This window comes from Manis javanica, chromosome 4 (genome assembly GCF_040802235.1).
Source record: "Manis javanica isolate MJ-LG chromosome 4, MJ_LKY, whole genome shotgun sequence".
In the NCBI taxonomy this organism is placed as follows: domain Eukaryota; kingdom Metazoa; phylum Chordata; class Mammalia; order Pholidota; family Manidae; genus Manis; species Manis javanica.
In genome coordinates, this window is record NC_133159.1 from 18,053,100 (window position 1) to 18,070,595 (window position 17,496).

At 47.6% G+C, this 17,496-nt stretch overlaps 1 protein-coding gene across 6 annotated transcripts in view; it reads right to left on the bottom strand.

Annotated features, from left to right (window-relative positions):
- STPG1 (sperm tail PG-rich repeat containing 1) overlaps window positions 1-17,496 on the bottom strand; it is a 55,658-nt gene that overhangs the window by 4,742 nt on the left and 33,420 nt on the right. For 4 of the 6 annotated variants that reach the window (XM_017666538.3, XM_017666537.3, XM_017666539.3 and 1 more), the window contains 3 exons: window positions 14,049-14,157; window positions 10,171-10,336; window positions 1,749-1,939 (listed from right to left, as the gene is read on the bottom strand). In XM_017666538.3, coding sequence (XP_017522027.3) covers window positions 1,749-1,939; window positions 10,171-10,336; window positions 14,049-14,157 — 466 coding nt within the window. Of the gene's footprint in view, window positions 1-1,748; window positions 1,940-10,170; window positions 10,337-14,048; window positions 14,158-14,996; window positions 15,076-17,496 lie in introns of all 6 variants that reach the window. The other 2 variants (XM_073233412.1, XM_073233413.1) reach the window with 1 other exon arrangement.

Genomic DNA, 17,496 nt, shown 5'->3' on the forward strand with positions numbered 1-17,496 from the left:
GTTATGTGGCTCAAACTCTGGCTTCCTGCCTTCTTTAGCTCCTTTTAACTTCTTTTACGAAAGAAAATTTACAATAGAATTTTGTATGAATTGGAAAAATATATTGAGTAAGGCAATGGTGTCAGCTTGGTGGGATTTTGTTCTGATTTAGTTTGAAAACTTCCAGAAAAGCGAAAGCCACAACAACGGCAGGCATGGCTCCCCAGGAGACCAGCCGCCAGGACTACACAGGCCGTGGGAACCACACCCAGGGGGACCGGAAACCCATCTGACACTGGCTTGGTGAATGCCGGTCTGTGCACGTCAGGGATGGTGAATAGCTAAGGGGCCCGATCTTGGTACTGCTGGCACCCCTGGGAAGCTGCTGATGGGAGCACAGGGCAGTCCAGGTAGATCCGCACCCCCTGGAAGCCAAGAAGGCAAATGTCCACATATGCTCATGCCCAGGGGGCCCTCAGGGACACCCTCCCTGGCACAGGTGGTCACAGCAGCAGGTGGCCTGCACCTGCGTGTCAGGTGCCTTGCACTGCACACAGCATGGAAAAGACACGTGGAAAAAGCTCTCAGAAGACAGAGCCAGAAAGGGTCAGGCAAGCACCCCCTGGTCCCAAGCCTCCTGGAGCCCACCACTCATATGGAGCATTAGTACGTCTGCCAAGACAAACCGCGCTCTACGTGGACGGAGCAGATGACCACAACCTGAAGCCCTGCAGTCTTGTCGGCTTGCTAATAGCTACATTTCCAAGGCCGAAGCTGTGAGAATGACTTTCTCCCTGTCCCGTTTACCTTACCTTTTACTCACCTGTGTGTTTGGTGGGGCCTGTGTCTCCCCAGCAGACCGACGCACCTCAGGGGGAGAGCACCAGGCCTAGTTCATCTTTGCCTCCCCAGGGTGGGAGCATCATCAGTGCTCACTGAAAACTGGATTTAACGAATCTGGCAGCCACTTCTGCTCTGCCTTCCTCCTCCTGCAGCACCTGCCCACCAGCTCACCTGCCAGTCCCCAATGCCCCCAGCATTGGCCAAGTCAGGGGGTGGTAAATAGTTAAGGGGTCCAATCAAGAGCTACAAATAGGTCAGGGCATCCAGAGACCACCCACCACAGTGAGTCCCTCATGCTACGAGCTCTGAGGTAGATCCCAGAAGTAACACTGCTTAAGCTCATCTGTAAAAGGGGTTGTGAAACGCGGTAGCTTAGAAGAGCTGCTCCACTGAACGGTCCCTGGCTTGTTTCCTGACAGACAAGGCATAGAGGGGAGACAGCCTGGGGCTCTGCCATGCCACTCACTCACTGTGGATCTGTGGACACTATGGAAGGCTCTCTAGGCCTTCCCTCTGCAAGGTGACTCTGCCAGGCATTTAAACATTTTTAAGAAAGAGCGTGAACTTTTTTGACAATCTGACAAAAAAATACGGCCCCTTTCCCCAGAAAATAATGTCTTCATGCTCAAAATCTGCAAACAGTGCCAGGGTCACAGAGCCCCTGGAGCCCAGTTTTGAGCCTCTTGGACATTCACAGCCATAGGTTATGAATCCCTGGTCTGAATCATCTCTGAGCCCTTTCACCTTTAAAAAAAACAAGTACCTTTTTCATACTCTGAAAGTATAATCTGAAAAGTCTTCTAGATCTACTCAAACCCCTGTAAACTGTTTGGCAAATAGCCTGTAAACCAGTGACATTTGATGGCCCAGGAATGACAAACAATTCCAGATCTGGTTTTTACAGTCATTTAAAACACTCCTCTGACCTGGGCCAGGCGAGCCTGGCTGGGACGGCGCCACTGTCCACCGGCTGGTGTTGGACACAAACGATGCACTAGAGATGAAATGCTTGGGCGGCCCCGCGTAGTCCACGATCTCATACTGGCCAGGGCCCGGGAGAGGCGGCTTGGGGGGCAGAGGCAAAGGCTGGGCAGAGAAGTTCAGGATGGGGTTTTTCCTTTAGAAAAGACAAAATGTGAAGATGTCACTAAAGCAGTCTACTTGGGGAAATGGTAGTTTTTAGATATAGGCAAGACCTGCCCTGAGTCAGGTCGTCTGCAAGAGGCGTGACCATGGCACCAGGGGACCTGGGCAGAGTCCTGGCTCCACTGCTGGTGATCTGGGGTCCTGGACCCAGCTCCCTCATCTGCACAACAGTAATCACCATAGCACCTACCTCTTAGGCTTGTTAGGAGTCAGTGAGCTGAGGCACACGGTAGTCAGGACAGGGCCCAACACAGACTCAGGACATTTTATTGGTGTAGATGATGTCACTGAGCTGATCAGGAGTGGTGGATAGCATCTTTCTCCTGTGCCAACTCTGACCGATTGATAGTGCCTGGCAGGAGCTCCCTGCAAAGAACTGATGCCTTACATGGGTTCTATGGGAAGAGCATTGGTGATCAACTTATGATGCCTGCCATGGCTAGAAAATGGAAAGAGGCATCCTGAACCCCAGGATTTGCCATCCCAAGACTAGTAGATGAGATCTCTAGAGGCCATTCCAGGGTTGATGTTCCAGAATCCTACTAAACACCTTCCTGGCAAGTCAGGATGTGGGAATGGAAAAATATTGGATTGGAAATCTCTGAATAACACCACTTACCACTTACACTGTAATTGTCTGTTTTCAGGTCTGTCTCTCCCTCCTTTAGGAAAGGGAGTCTTTTATGTCTGGTACTGAGAGAGTAAGTGAAAGATAAATGGAACCTGTACAGGAGCCCTACCTCTATCATTAAGTCATTCTGGGCCTCAGTCTCCCCCACATGTAAAATGAAGGGGTTGGACGTGATGACCTCTGAGGTCCCTTCCAGCTGGCCTTGATTCAAAGAGGATCACTGGGTTGCCCAGGGAGTTCCAGAATTGTTTTGGGAATCATGCTGCTCTCCAGCCATACACCAGAAGAGCTGCCTACCTCCACCTCATACCAAAAGGCTCTTAGAAGGTCTCTCACCAAAAAGGCAGAGAAAGTTCTCCGAGCACTGAACAACCGCAGGGGACTCAACCCCGCTTGGAGCCAGCCCATTCAAACAGAGGGACTGGATTCCCTGGCCACCGGAACTCTGCCACCTTTTGGGCAACACCTTCTGAAGAAGAGGCGTTCTTTTTTTTCAATTTTTCAATTTTTAATTAAATTTAATTTATATTGAGGTACATACAATAAAATGCACAAATCTTAGTATATAGCTCAATGAATCTCGGCATGTATACACACTCATGTAAACATCACCTAGGTTAAGATATCAAGCATTCTCACTAATCTTTTCCCCCTTCACCTATTTCACCCTGCCTTCCCCCTAGACTGCACTCCCCTATGACAATCACCAGTCTGTTCTTTGCGTCTATGAGTCTATTTTTGTTTTGTTTGTTTGTTTTGTTTTGTTTTTTGGTTTCCACATATAAGTGAAACAACATGGTGTTCATCTTTCTCTGATTCATTTCACTTAGCATAATGCCTTCTAGGTCCATCCATGTTGTCCCACAGGGCAAGATTTCTTTCTTTTTTATGGCTGAATAATATTCCATCGTGTGATACATGTACCACACTTTCTTTAACCATGCATCTATTGATGGGCATTAGGTTGCTTCCATATCTTGGCTATTGTAAATAATGTGGCAATAAACAGGTGCAGTTGGCTTTTCCAATAAATGGTTTCATCTTCTTTAGGTAGACTTCCAGCAGTGGAATTGCTGAGTCACATGATATTTCTGTTTCTTGTTTTTTGAGAGACCTCCATACTGCTTTCCGTGGTGGCTGGAACAACTTGCAATCTCACCAGCAATGTTTAGAAGAAAATTTCTGAGTTTTAGAGTACACAGATTTGAATCCCGGTTACACCTCTTACTGGCACTCACTCAGGTGCCCTGACCTCTCTGTACCTGCAGCAAGGAGCAGTAACACCTTCCTTCTCTTCATACGGCAGTTAATGAAAGTAAGGCACTGGGCATAGCCCCAGTAAGTGCTTACCCAGTAAGTGAGTAAGTGCTCAATAAAAGTAGTCATTCGGCGATATCATTATGATCCCTGTAGCGTCACCACCTGCTGCTGGGTCAGGGAGGAGCAACCAAGCCTCAGGAAAGGGAGATTAGGGGGGCCTCCTCACACCAGAGTCACCCCAAGGCAGGTAGACTCTCCACTGTCAGGAGAGGTTGCTGAAAGTCATGGTCCATCTGCTTGAGGCTCACAGCCTATGACAGAATAGCTGGCGTAGATGCTTATATTTAGAACAAAGAAAAAGGGAAAAAGCATTGCCTCCTTTCTTCCCTTCCAGTTGGCATGGAAGAACTGGTTATAGTGTGTGATCAACCACCTCTCCCCTTATAAATAAAAGCTGGTTTCTCCTTGTTCTGGCACCCCTTCAAAGCACCCCCAGAAATTTGATTAGTGTGTGACTGGCGCCATGAAGACCACAGGCTGGATTCCTGAAAGTTAGAGCTGGAATGAGCCAAGTGATGTATGATGTCACCCACTGGTCTGGGTCACCCTGAAGTCCAGTTCCCTGAGAAGACAACATTGTGCCTGCTTTCCTGGCTGGCTGGGTCAGTGTCTCACCAGCATTCCTGCTGAGAATGGGTCAGCAAGGTCCCTTGCCCTCCACCCCATCAGCATGCTCAGGAAAGGCCTGGCGCTCAACCCAGCAAGCTGGACCTTGAGGGAGGGTCAGCCACATGTGGGACTTTGTGCCAGGCACTCTGGGGAGCTGTTTTGATCTAAGACACAGACCCTGCATGCTCCTAAGGGCTTGGTATTCCACTGCTAGTGACAAACATCACTGGTGACACGTTAAGGCAGTGCAGGCTTTGCACTGGGACAGACTTGGGCTTGAATGTCCTCTTCCCCATTCACCAGCTGCATCCTTGGAGAAGCCTCTCCACCTCCTGAAGCCTCCATTTCTTCATTCGTGCAGCAATGGGTAATGATACCTGCCACCCAGGACTATTGTGAAGATTAACTATTACTCTACTTATATTATTTTTCAAAAAACATGAAATGTTAGGATAAAGGTAAACACACTGCATCGAGTGTGGAGAAAGAAAGAGACTAATTTCCAAGGAGTCAATCTAGACATCTACCCTGGAGGAGGTAACACTGCCCTGAAAGGTAGGTAGGAATCCCTCGGTGAGGAAAGGTGGGGAAGGGAGCATTCCAGCAGAGAAAACAGCAGGGAGAAAAGCCCAGAACAGAGACTAGATGGAGCTCCAAGTGGCAGGAATTGGGACACAAGGAGACAGAGGCTGAGCCTCCCGGACTGCCCTCAACCCTCGTCCACCCATGATTTCTGGGTTTTCACTTGTTTCTGACCATCCATCCTCACAGACCCTGAGGAGAAACTAAAGGAAAAGCTCCCAATCATGGCCTCTCAAGCCAGCTTAATCTCCTGTGCCCTGCACTTCCATTTTGCCATTCCCAAACACCCAACACAGCAGCTCCGTGCCTCCGCCCGCGCTGTTCCTTCTGCCAGGAGCACCTGCTTTGCCTGCACACCTGGACTCATTTCTCAGTTCCCTCCTTCAGGAAACTACTCTGGACACTGCCCTCCCCCTGCCCCCTGCCTCCTTTCCATGGCTCCAAGGAGGAGCATGGGCTTTAGAGTCAGATGGACCTGGATTCCACTCTCTGCGCCATCATCTTGGCAAGTCTGCCCTTCATCTGTACACTACTGACCTGCAGGGGAGTTGGAAGCATGACCCTAGGTAATACTACCTATGGAAGCTCTTAGCTCAGGGTAGCTGGCTCCTCAATACCTTCCAGCCATTCTTTTCTCTGCACAGAACAGGCTAGATTTTCCTATGCTCTTTACTCCCCTACCTCTTTAAGGGGGGGATTATGTCTGACTTTTTTTCAGGCCTCCGTCCCTCTCCCTGGGACATTTGCTGAACTACAGAGAAAAGCAGAAGGGATGAAGCAAGTAGGGGAGCCCTGACATCTGAACCCCACTCGATAGTTTTATCACCATCCAGGGCTGGTCCCTCTGCAAGGTGGGACAGGGCAAATCACAAAGGTCAGGCTGGAGGAACCCAGGGTGGCCCTCAGCACACTGTCACTGGGGCTTTTATGACTCTCATTGCTCAGTTACAAAAGCCAACCTGGTCCTGCCCCGTGGAAAGAAAACACCTATCAAAGGCCCTGAGTTGGCCACAACTGGATTAAGTGTGTCTGCGGCTTCCAATGTGAACTGTTTCTAAGTGGTCCAAGAACAATGAATGCCTCAGAAGGCTCGGCAGGTCACTCGGGGAAGGCATCTGAGACCCTCCGGACACTCCCAGGCACAGATTCCCTCCGCCTCGGGGATTCCCAGGCTCTGGAGGGATAAAGGGGCAATTTTTTCTCATCATTAAAGGGCAGCCGATTGCCTCTGGGGTGGAATGCAGTATCTGTTTAACTGGGTAGCGGGTGACAGATTACAGCCACTTAGAAAGAAGCACCCCATATCTAATTGAAAATCCTAGGGGAACTTTAGGTGGGTCCTACATAATTACCCAAACTGGAGCCGGGCCAACGGGACTTGATTCTTCAGCTCTGGTTGTGACAGGACAGCGTGTCTGTGCAAAACCGGTGGCTTAAAAACTCCAGGAAGTAGATCAAGGGTTAGAAAGATGTCACTGGGTGTTTCACCTTCTTGTTGGAGAGCGTGAGTTGGAAGGCAGCGCCTAGGAGGGACTATTTTGATCTTCAAAGCCCTATCCTGAGTCAGCTGATTCATTGAGTCATTCCTATGACGGGTATTGAAGACCTGAAGCAGTGAAACTGTGGCTGACACTTCACTTCTCTTGTAAAGACCCACCCCCACTGCCCTGGAAGCCGACAAGTCCTCTTAGCTTTTGAGTCAGCAAGACGGCCCTCTCAAAGACCCTGTGACATGTTCTTCAGCCAAGGAGACTGGAAATGGGCTGGAGGACAGCATCTGCCCTGTGGGGCCACTCAAGAAGCATAAGGGGAGGGAAGAGGATCCACTCACACATGTCAGTAAAAATACAAGTGACGTGCATTGAAAGCTTACTGTGCACCAGACCTGGAAACTTATGTGGGTTATCTTATTTAGTACTTAGAAAACACATTATGAAGTGTTCTTTTCATAATCTGCAATGTTAAATTTGGATTCCTGGGAATTAAGTGACACCCTCCTTTGTCCCCAGGCTCCCAGGGCTGCTGAGAGCGGAAGCCAGGAGGTTCAGCGAGGTGTGACTTCGAACCTGTGCTCATTCCCACTACGCACTGCCCTACAGCCCTCTCCCAGCCCCCTGCCGGCCTCCGGAGCCTCCACAGCGCGTCACCCGGTCTCTCACCAGCCTGGGCTCCCCTTTTGTTGGTAGGTAACATGGGACTCACAACTCCAGGGGGAATTAACATCTCAACTCTCCCTGCATCCTGAAGAAAGCTGAGCCAAAAGAGGATTTTGCAGGCTGGAACCCTGCTCAGGGATTCCCTACTCAAGAGAGGGAGCCAAGCACATGCAGACCAAGACAAACAAGGGCAGGCCTCCCATCACGTCATGTGTGCATGAAACTGGCTGCATGTGCTTCTGAGAAAGAAACCCAGAGGCCATTCTTGGACTCTCCACCACTGCCCCCAAGCAACCCCGGAGGTCTAAATATGATTAGGCTTGATGTGGACAAGTCTCAAGGGAAGTTACGTACAAATGCGAAGGAAACAATGCAGACCTTCTCAGGGCCTTACAATCCCAGTGTATGGGCGACTAGGCCCTCTTGTCTCTCTCTTCCCTCCAGAGACACAGAAGAGGAAATGTAATTAGAAACTGAGAGCCCAGAGTGTGGATACATCCTCAGTACTATAATATTCAGCTGTATCTTTTCTTTTTATCACACCATTTCTTCATCATTCAACAGAAACAGATAGATGCTTTTTTAGAAGAACCCAAAACACACTTCAGTTTTATCTCCTTTTTTGTAAATGAAATTACAGATCCCTCAGTTTCATCCTTTTTGTGTCGGTTTATAAATACTTTGGACCTCCTCTGTGGGCCCCAGCTGGCTCCATGGTCACTGCCCACTGCGCGCTCCCTGAGCCACACCGTGAGCAAGCCCGTGTCAGTGTCAGAAGTGGGAAGGCCTCCCTTCTGTCACACAGAGCACAGAGCCAGGTAACACAAATGCCCTGCCCGGGGCGCCAGCCACCCACCCACCAGGCTGAGCCAACTGGGGGTCTATCCATTCACCAGGCTGAGCCCAAGTTTGAGAGACGCTGGGTCCAATAGGGTTCTTTCCTTCAGACTCCTCAGAGCCTTTAATGAGCCCGTTCCGGGGCAGTGCTCCTCAAGGCAGAGCATTTGTCTGCAGCACCTCCCAGGCTTCCTTCCCAGGGATCCGTCGTTTGTGAAGCATCGCAGAGAGGCCCACACACCCCAGGCATGCCAGCACCACTGCACTGCCCAGCAGAAAGACTGTCCTTGGGGACGTGTGTGGCACACGACCTCGGGGCCCGTGAGCCCACCTTTTGTTACCCACTTGCCTGCCTTGCTCTGGAGTCGCTCCCAGTGAGCCGTGCTGTGTGTGTGCGGTGCTCTGCTCACCTGAGCACCGGAGAGCTTCCAGCACAGAACCAGAGCCTGTTGACTGACCATGTAAATGCCATCAGTCAGGGTATTTCAAACCACTCGTCTGAACTTAAGCAAAAGACAAATGACTCTTCTCTGGGGAAAACAGCTAAACCCTGCATGTTCTCTGCTCTCCTTTCACCATTTCCTTGAAGAAGCTTCTGGATTTGGCCTGGGGGCTTGAGCGGCCATACCAAATACCTCTATCCTCATATGCCTATAGGATAGCAAATGATAGCAGCTATAATAATAATAGCTATTTTCAAGCATTTTCTCATCTGATCCTCACAGAACCCCTGTGAGATAAGATTACTCTACTTAATACAATGAAAGCTGAGGCTCAGAGAGAAGTCTCTGCAAGGGATGAGGCCACGATTCACTCGCAGGTCTGCTAACTGGGTGTGTTCACATCTTTCTCCTCCCCCCAGCCCCCGACCCCTCGCTTTGGGCTCACGCTCTGTCCCAGCCCTTCCGGTCAGCCCCCACCCCCACAGCCTGGAGAGGAATATTCAGGGGTGAGGTCTCAGATGGTGGCAGGAGGACTGACCTCAACAGCAGTTATTTCTAGAAGTTCTAGAACCATCTGAGGAACAAATAAGTCTCGTGAGTTTTCAGCCTCCTAGGTGAAAGTAACATTAAATGTAAAGGATATTAAAAATGGTAACAAAATCACCATCTTCACTTTCTAAATTTGCATTGTTACCATTTGCACCTACTATATGCCAAGTACACATTTTTAAATACGAAGGCAACCCTATGCGTCACAAATTATCCTCACTCTACTTTACAGATGGGGATGTGGAGGCTCAGAGGGGTGAGTACAGTGCCCAAGGTCACATAGCATGAAAGCAGCAGAGCTGAAGTTCATACCCAGCAGGTCAGAAGAACTCCAAGGTCTAGGCTTTTAACCTATCAGTCCAACACTACGAGAGCTTCACTGTTTCTAGATGTCCTGCCACCCCTGTGGAGATTTGATTATAAAAACAGACTAAGTGGGAAAGAAGAAATGATGTATTATGATTAGCATGTATAATGTGGGGGGTGGGGGAAAGAGGAGGGCTTTGCAACACAGAGAAGACAAGTAGTGATTCTACAACATCTTACTATGCTGATGGACAGTGACTGTAATGGGGTTTGTTGGGGGGACTTGGGGTAGGGGAGAGCCTAGTAAACATAATGTTCTTCATGTAATTGTAGATTAATGATAACAAAATAAAAAAATTAAAAAAAACCAGACTAAGGTAGCACCAGGAGAGTGCAGCATATGGGGGATGTGCAAAGACCCAGACAGTCCTGAGCCTCACTCCCAGCAGCACCTCGGAGAACTGTGTGGACTTGGGCGAATCACGCAGCCTCACTGAAGCCTAGCTTCCTCCTCCATCAAGTAAGAATAATAATTCTTATGACAGGGTTATTATGATAATTGAATAAGACATTAAGTTCCTGGAACATAGTAATTGCTCAATAAATATTATCATTCAACAAGCATTTGTTGAACACCTACTATGTCAGTGAGGGGCCCTGGGAAGCAAACTAGTACTGCGTCCCGACGAGCAGAGACACCCCATGAACAAGTTTGGGGCATCCCCCAAAACCACCTTTCAGAAGAAAAATCAGAATAACCAGGACTCACGGGAAAAGAGTCTTTTTTGGAATTTTGGTGCAATCATTTGGGTTGTAATAACCAGGTCCTGGGCCTGTTGATATCAGTTTTAATCCACGGCCGGTGTTCGATTTAAAACAAGACATTAATGTCTTTGGCGACGGCTTCACAAGGGATTCATTGACATTATAATGCCCTAAACAGAAAGAAATTTTAAAACAGAATAAAGAACTCTGCTCAAATAAATAAAAAGCAGTACCTTACACCCGAGAATACATTTAAGGACTCTAAGGCAATATCACTCCAAGGTGGTCAAATGGAAGGGCTGCAGGAAATAACCAAAAAGAAACTCACCATCAAAAGAACACACGCCACGGGCATCACACACTTACCTCATTTCCTCCTCACAGCAGCCTGGTGAGGTGGGTATTACCACCTCCATTCTAAACACAGGGAAACTGAGACTTTGAGATATTAAACAATTTGCCAAAAGACAAATTAATTCATCTAACCAGGGTCTAAGCCCAGCTTCCACCTCTGTAAAGTAAGAATAATAATTCTTTCCCCACCTGGGTGGTTATGATAGTTGAATGACATTTTAGGTTCCTGGCATGTAGTAATTTAGTTAACTATTATGCGATCAACAAATATTTACTGAGCACCTAGTCTGTGGACCCAGGGCTGCCTGTCTCCAAAGCCCATGCTTTCCCATCATGCCCTGTCTCAGGTAACTGTGACAAAATAAAATCAATGTGTGCACAAAGCTTCAAGGAAGAAGAGAATGATCTAGGCTTGGGGGAAGAGAAAAGGGTCTCACCCCTGGACTGTCCGTGGCCCTGGCAGTGGAGCAGGCGTTTGGAGTGCTGAGCAGGTGTACTTGGCAAAACTATGCAGATGTCTGCATACTTTGACCCGGGCTTCCATGACTTGGAAATTAAGGAAATTATTTGACATCATGGAAAATCTGTAAGCATAAAGATGCACACGGCAGCAGGAACTGCAATGTGAGGAAGGGTACATAACCTACGTGTCCAGGAACAGGGGCACAATTATGGGGACTGGAACCCAATCCGGTGGAACCTCAGCCCTGACAATGAGAAGCACAATGGCCATAAAGCCAAATGACAATGTTTTTGAAAATAAAGTAAAATAAAGCCCAAATGGCTATACAGACTATGAGGACACCTAGGTACAGATGGATCCATATGAATAAAAATAGGCGGGGACCCAGAAAAGTGGAAACAACTCTGTTAGAGGTGGTGGTGTGGGTGCAAAAGATATTTCCAATTTTCTAAACATTGCAAAGTTACTTTTGTTTTAATAAAATTCCCTTTTCCATTCCAAAAGTAATGAAAACAGCAGTATGGTATGTATTAACAAGACTTTATTTAAATGCTAGTATCCAGTGGTGGCAAAGTGAGAGGAAACAGTTACCTCAGGGAGCAGGAAGATAAATGATACTTGTGCTGGAGGGCAGTGTGGTCCCAGATATCAAAAGCCCTAAATATTTTACATATCTTTGCTTGGCAATGTCACCTTAAGAACCAATATAAGGAAATAATCTTGACTGTACACAAGTTGTGAGCTATAAAGATGTTTGCCGCCACTCTGTGTATATTAGTGATCAGTTTAAAAAGACCTAAATTTCCAACAGAAGGCATTTGATCCTTAACTTACGGTACTGCCATATAATGGAACTACATCTGTTTTAAAAATGATGTCCTAGGAGAATTTTTAATAACATGAAATGTTCCCAATATATGCTTAAGTTTAAAAAAAGCAAGTGTCCAGTTAGCAGCATTTATAATATCAGTATGTATCTTTCATATTATCTTTCTGTTTCTTTTTCTCGCATATATATGTGGATATAAATATATAGAATATGTGTTTTTTTCCTACCAAAAAAAGGTTAAAGCAATGCTTGATTATAAAAATGCATAAGAGCAGAAGCAAGGGGGAAAAGGCATTCACGCTCCCGTGGCCAGAGAGAAGCAAGGGTAAATTGGTGTATATATTTCCTTTTTTTTTCCTGCGTATAGTTGGACTGTCTCATGGTGTAGAGCTCAGTGAGGATTCAATTCTGTAACCCACGTTTTTCAAGTGAGACTGTAACGTAGGTGTTTCCCCATGTTCTAATAATCTTTTGTTTAAGGAAAATAGAGTGGAGGACATGGGTGATGTGCTTTAGGAAATTCAACCAGCAAATGTGTAAAGGCGAGCATTTTGCTCAGAATTGAAGGTAAGCCAGAAGCAGGGCCTCAGCCCCTGATGTAGAGTCACTCAGAGCAGTGGGGGTACAGCAAGGATGCCAGTTACAGCTCCACATCTGTTTTTTCCCACAGTGGAGAAGCAAAAAGCACAGCATTATTTCTGAGAAATCAAAACAGACTGTTTCAAAGAGGAGCAGATTCCCCTGGCTCTGGCCCCTGGCCAGTTGTGGGGGTGGGGGTAGGAGTGGTATCTGAGGCACTAGCAGATCTGGATGGGCCTGGATTCAAATCTGCCTGTTGGACCCAAGGTTCATCACTTGCTTTTTATGTATAATTTTCACCGTTAACTGGGGATAAAATCACGATAGTAGCTCACACTTTCTGAGCACATGATTATGTGCTAGGCAATGCTCCAGAGGATTTTAAGAGCATTCGATGAGATAATGTAAAGCCTCCAGCACACAGTAGGGCCTCCACAGATACTGCTGCCCACCTCTCTCCCTCCGGTTCTGTGACACAGGGGGCTAAGACCCCTGAGGATCCTCCTGGAGGGAGTGGGAGCATGCGGCTGGTTGAGAGGGTGCCCACATCCCAGGGCTCACTGGCAGGGCCCCTGGCCAAACCCAGGGATGCCGGCTTTGTTCTGCTGTATAAACAAACAAGGTGGGGTTTTGCCCACGGATGATGCAAGGCCTGGGAGCTTTAGCCGGGGCTTAGCCTCCTAATTAGGGCTGGTTTTGTTATTCAGCTTCAGACTGATCTTCTCAACTTTAATCTGGATTTGGTGAAATCTGACATGCGCTGCAATTTTATCCACATCCCCCTCCAAGAGGCGTGACTGTAGAGAAAGCCCTCCCTGCCTCTCCTCTCAGCTCGGGGCCCCAAGGCTCCCTCGGGGGGTCTTCAGGACCCACTTGGGGAGGTCTAATTCAATGAGCGCTCCTGGAGTGTAGACCTCACCAGATCTCTCTGGAAACCTTTCGCTAAGGCCCGAAGGCGGGCGTCGGAGGAGGTCGGAGAGCACGGGAAGGTGCAGCACCTAGCCCCAGCCCAGCTGGCAAAACCCTTGCAGGCAAACTCCATGTATTCCTGGGTCCTGGAGGTTTCAGAAGTCCCAGTGGGACAGGGAACAGCCTCCTCAGTCAGACACCTCTGAGCTGAGGTCGGCCATTCAGCAGCCAGGTGATGGTGCGCAGGTCCCTTCAGCTCCCTCATCTGTAGCATGGGACTGAGCTATGGACCCATGAGGGCAGGCGCGTGAGCGCCGCACGGGAAGCAGTGCGGAGGAGGAGCTGCAGCCACTTTCCCTCATTCCACGACTGGGTGACCGAGTTGCCTCCGGGCAAAGGGGAAAAAGGGTATTGCCCCTGAGCGCCAAGGATCAGGACACTCAGCGTGTAGCGTGCTCCCCAGGGGCGCCGAGGGTACGTGAATGTGTGCGCTCCTGGGGTGAGGAGCCACTTCCTCACCTGGCTGCCCTGTCCTGGAAGGGAGGCCCACGAGGCTGCTCTGGGGCCGATTCCAGAGCCAGCTTTTCTCACCTGGACGGGGAGGAGGGCCTGTCTCCTCACCCTTCTCCTCTTTGTTCTACGCCTGCCTCCAGCTCCTCTTTCCCCAAAGGCCCCCTGAGCAGGAACGGGTGCCTCGTGGATCAGATCTGGTACATTAAGTCCCGGGTCAAGGAGGCCGGCTGCTTACCTGGGGCAGGTACCGTTTCAGTCCTAGTGAAAAATCCCCTCTGGGTTTTGGACATAAATCCTGCTCGGGCACAGACGTTGTTCTTCTGCTTGCAGCAGGACACAGAGGCCTGGGGAGAGAAAACAAGAGTGCTGGGCCCAGTGCCTTCCCTGTCTTTTCTTTTCTTTGTCGTCGTGCCTGGACGAGCGGCACCTTTGGGTGAAAAATCAAGTTTAAACCCTTCCTTCTCAGAAAATGAACTGACATGAATGGTAGGGCCACACTGACTCTGTCCTCACCAGCACCCCAGCTGGAGTGCTTGGTGAGTTTGTGATCACCAGCCAATGTCTGGTGACCCAAAATGGCACAGTGGACGGTGCCCCCAGGAGACAGCCCGAGGACCTGGCTTCTGCTGCACAGGGCATGTGATCCTGCACAGATTGTTTAATTTCTCTGAACTTGAATTTTCTCATCTGTAAAACAGGTTGGGTAAACTCTGCTCTACTTGGTGTAGTGTTGTGGCAGTGGGGGGCAGGCAACTGAAATCATCTATAGGAAGGTATTTTGTTGAAAGTATTTAACACCATGTATGCAGATTATTTTCATTATTTTTTTCTACAATTTTTATTCTTTTCAGGACACCTAGTCCTATATATGCCTACCCTGATTGCTCACTATTTCAGTCTTTCTATAAACGCAGGATGTGGGGCATAGAAAGGAATCGTGTAATTTAAGATTATGATCAGATTTGATTTGTAAGCACTCTCTTGTCTTGACTTTTTTGGACATTGCAGAAATTAAGAATTGTGGTTGATCCACGCAATATTCAGTGTGTTCAGAACTCCAAAAATAATAGGAAAAAAACCCTGAGATCATTCTTACATTATACATGAATCATAAATATTTTAAATGCCAATTTGCAGTTAGTCTCCTGTGTTCATTAGATAAAAGATACAATAAAAATCTTACCTGCAATGGCTGGGAATATTTACCAAATGAGTGAAACTGTTTGCTGGGGCCAGGATGGTTTGATTTTTCCGTGATACTCCTTTGTCAAAAAGAAATGTTTCTCAAGAAATGCAGATGGCATTTTGATTCTATGTTTACAAAGGCGGAGGAATTTAGCTTTTCCCAGGGTCCTAATGGCTAGACTGCATGCAGAGAGGGCAAACAAAAAGATCAGATGGAGCAGGCTAATTACTGGACAGAGGGAGAGGAGCCAGGTTGCTGGAGAGGAAGTAATAACAAGGTACCAGAGAAAAGGATTCAAAATAGAGAAGAGGGGAATCATGGTAAGCAAAGCAAAGAAAGGCCTTGGCAGACCTCAGTGCACGCTGTGGCTAACAGGATTATCGCGTTTCTACTCCTCACCAGTTGACTCAACCATTGTTCTCCAGGTTTGAAAAAAGCCTCCTGTAGACAAAACACTGCTTCAGCTTTATTCCTCCCCCAAACAGAAAAGCAACTGAAAAAGGGAGCATTTTTGTATACACTGAGTGTGTGTCCCTGGAAGAGGTCACCGTTAGACTAGAAAAATAGCCAGCTTCCCTGGCAGGCTTTTAAAAAAATGAAGCGAATATATTGTATTGCCATGGGGGAAAAAAAAATCCAAGATATAGTTAAATAGAAAATGCTCATGTACTGTGGACAGCATAATCCTCATATTGGAGGGAGGAGCCAGAGGAGGAAGAGAATAGGAAAGAAATTGCACCTGGTTTTTGATGGTGGTTTGCTTTGGAGAGCAGAATTATAAGGAAATACTACCTTTTAGTTTATGGATTTCTATAATGCTTGAATATATTTTATGATGAGCGTGTATTATTTCAGAGCCACATTAGAACAATAATGAACAAACACATATACCCAAAGCTGATGGTCGGCAGGAGGACTGAGCTCTGACTTGGGGAGTGCTCTTTTCTAGATTAGTAACTGCGTACTATGGGGGACTTATTCCTTGGATGTCATAAACTCTTGTTGCGTGATTACTGAATACCAGGACCAGCGCTGGCCATTGGAGACCTGAAGCGGGGGGCAGGAGCACACAACGGGCCAGGGGGCAGATGCATGAAACACTACCTCTCTCAGGAATGGCAGAGGAGAAATGGCCAAGAACCCTCATCATGGCGTTCCTGGACCAGGGCTTGACTTCTCTCCTGTTACCAATAGCAGCCTTTTAACTAGTTTTCCAAAATCCAGCCTCAACCCACACTGCAGTCCATTCTCCATACAGCTGCTCGAAGGAGCTTTCTAAAAAGTAAATCAGATGATGTCACCTCACACCTTCCATTCCCCCAAGGGCTTCCCAATGTACAGAGAACAAAATCTGAACTCCCTCCTGGAGTCTTTAGAGACCTGCATGAACTGGGCCATGCCTATCTGCTTGGCCTCCCCTAATTCCCTCTCTTCCTAGCTAACGCTGTTCTAGCCACCTGTCTGTAAGTCCCCACAGGCTGAGCTCTCACTGTCCCAGGACCTTTGCACGTGCTGTGCCCACATTGCAGCTTTTCCTTCACACCTCGGGCCTTGGTTTCAGGGCCTTCTCTGACCACCCGTCTAAATACATGTTACTGTCAGCTCCTTATTAGTCCCGAAGACATTCTCTCTCTCAGGCTCCGACTGTTTGTCTCCCTCCATTTGTAATTATTTTGTTTGTCTATTTACTAGTTCTTATCTTGAGTTCCCCACTGGAATATAAGCTGTTAACACTGGTCTGGCACAGAGGAGCCACAGAACCCATAAAGGGAAGGCCAGCAGGGCTGGAACACTGTGACTCGATCTCTCTCCAGCTTTACACCTCAGCCATCCACCTGTGCCCACTGATGTGCAAATGCTCCCTTGGAGCTGGGCAACTTCGGGCAAGTCCCATCACCTCTCTGAGCACCTGCTTCCTCTTCTGTAAATTGAGAATAAGATAAACCACTTCGTGGATTCTTGTGAATATTAAACAAGATGAATACATAACTCTAAGAACAGTACATAGGCCATGAAAAGTGCTTCTTTGTCATCCTCAACATCAACCTTTTCGGGCTCTGATAACCCCATGGGAAGACTCTCTAGAGCTGTGCTGTCCAGTCCAGTGTCCACTGATTACAGTGGCTGTCAAGCTCTAGAAACATGGCTGGTCCAAATTAAGATGTGCTGCAAGAATGAAATATACACTGAATTTTAAACACTTAGTATGAGGAAAGACACTAAAACATCTAATTAATAATCTTTATTTTGATTAGATGTTGAAATAATATTTTGAATATACTGGGTTATATATTAGAATATATTATTAAAATTAATTTCACTTGTTCTTCTCTACTTTTAAAAGTGGCTACTAGGAAAATCTAAATGATGAGTGGTCCCCATTATGTATCTCTTGGACAGTGCTGGCCAACCAGGTGCATATATATTGCTCTGAGCACATTAGAGTTGATTGGAACCATCATAAAAGGTGGGCAGGATCTCTGCAGTCTGAAAATTA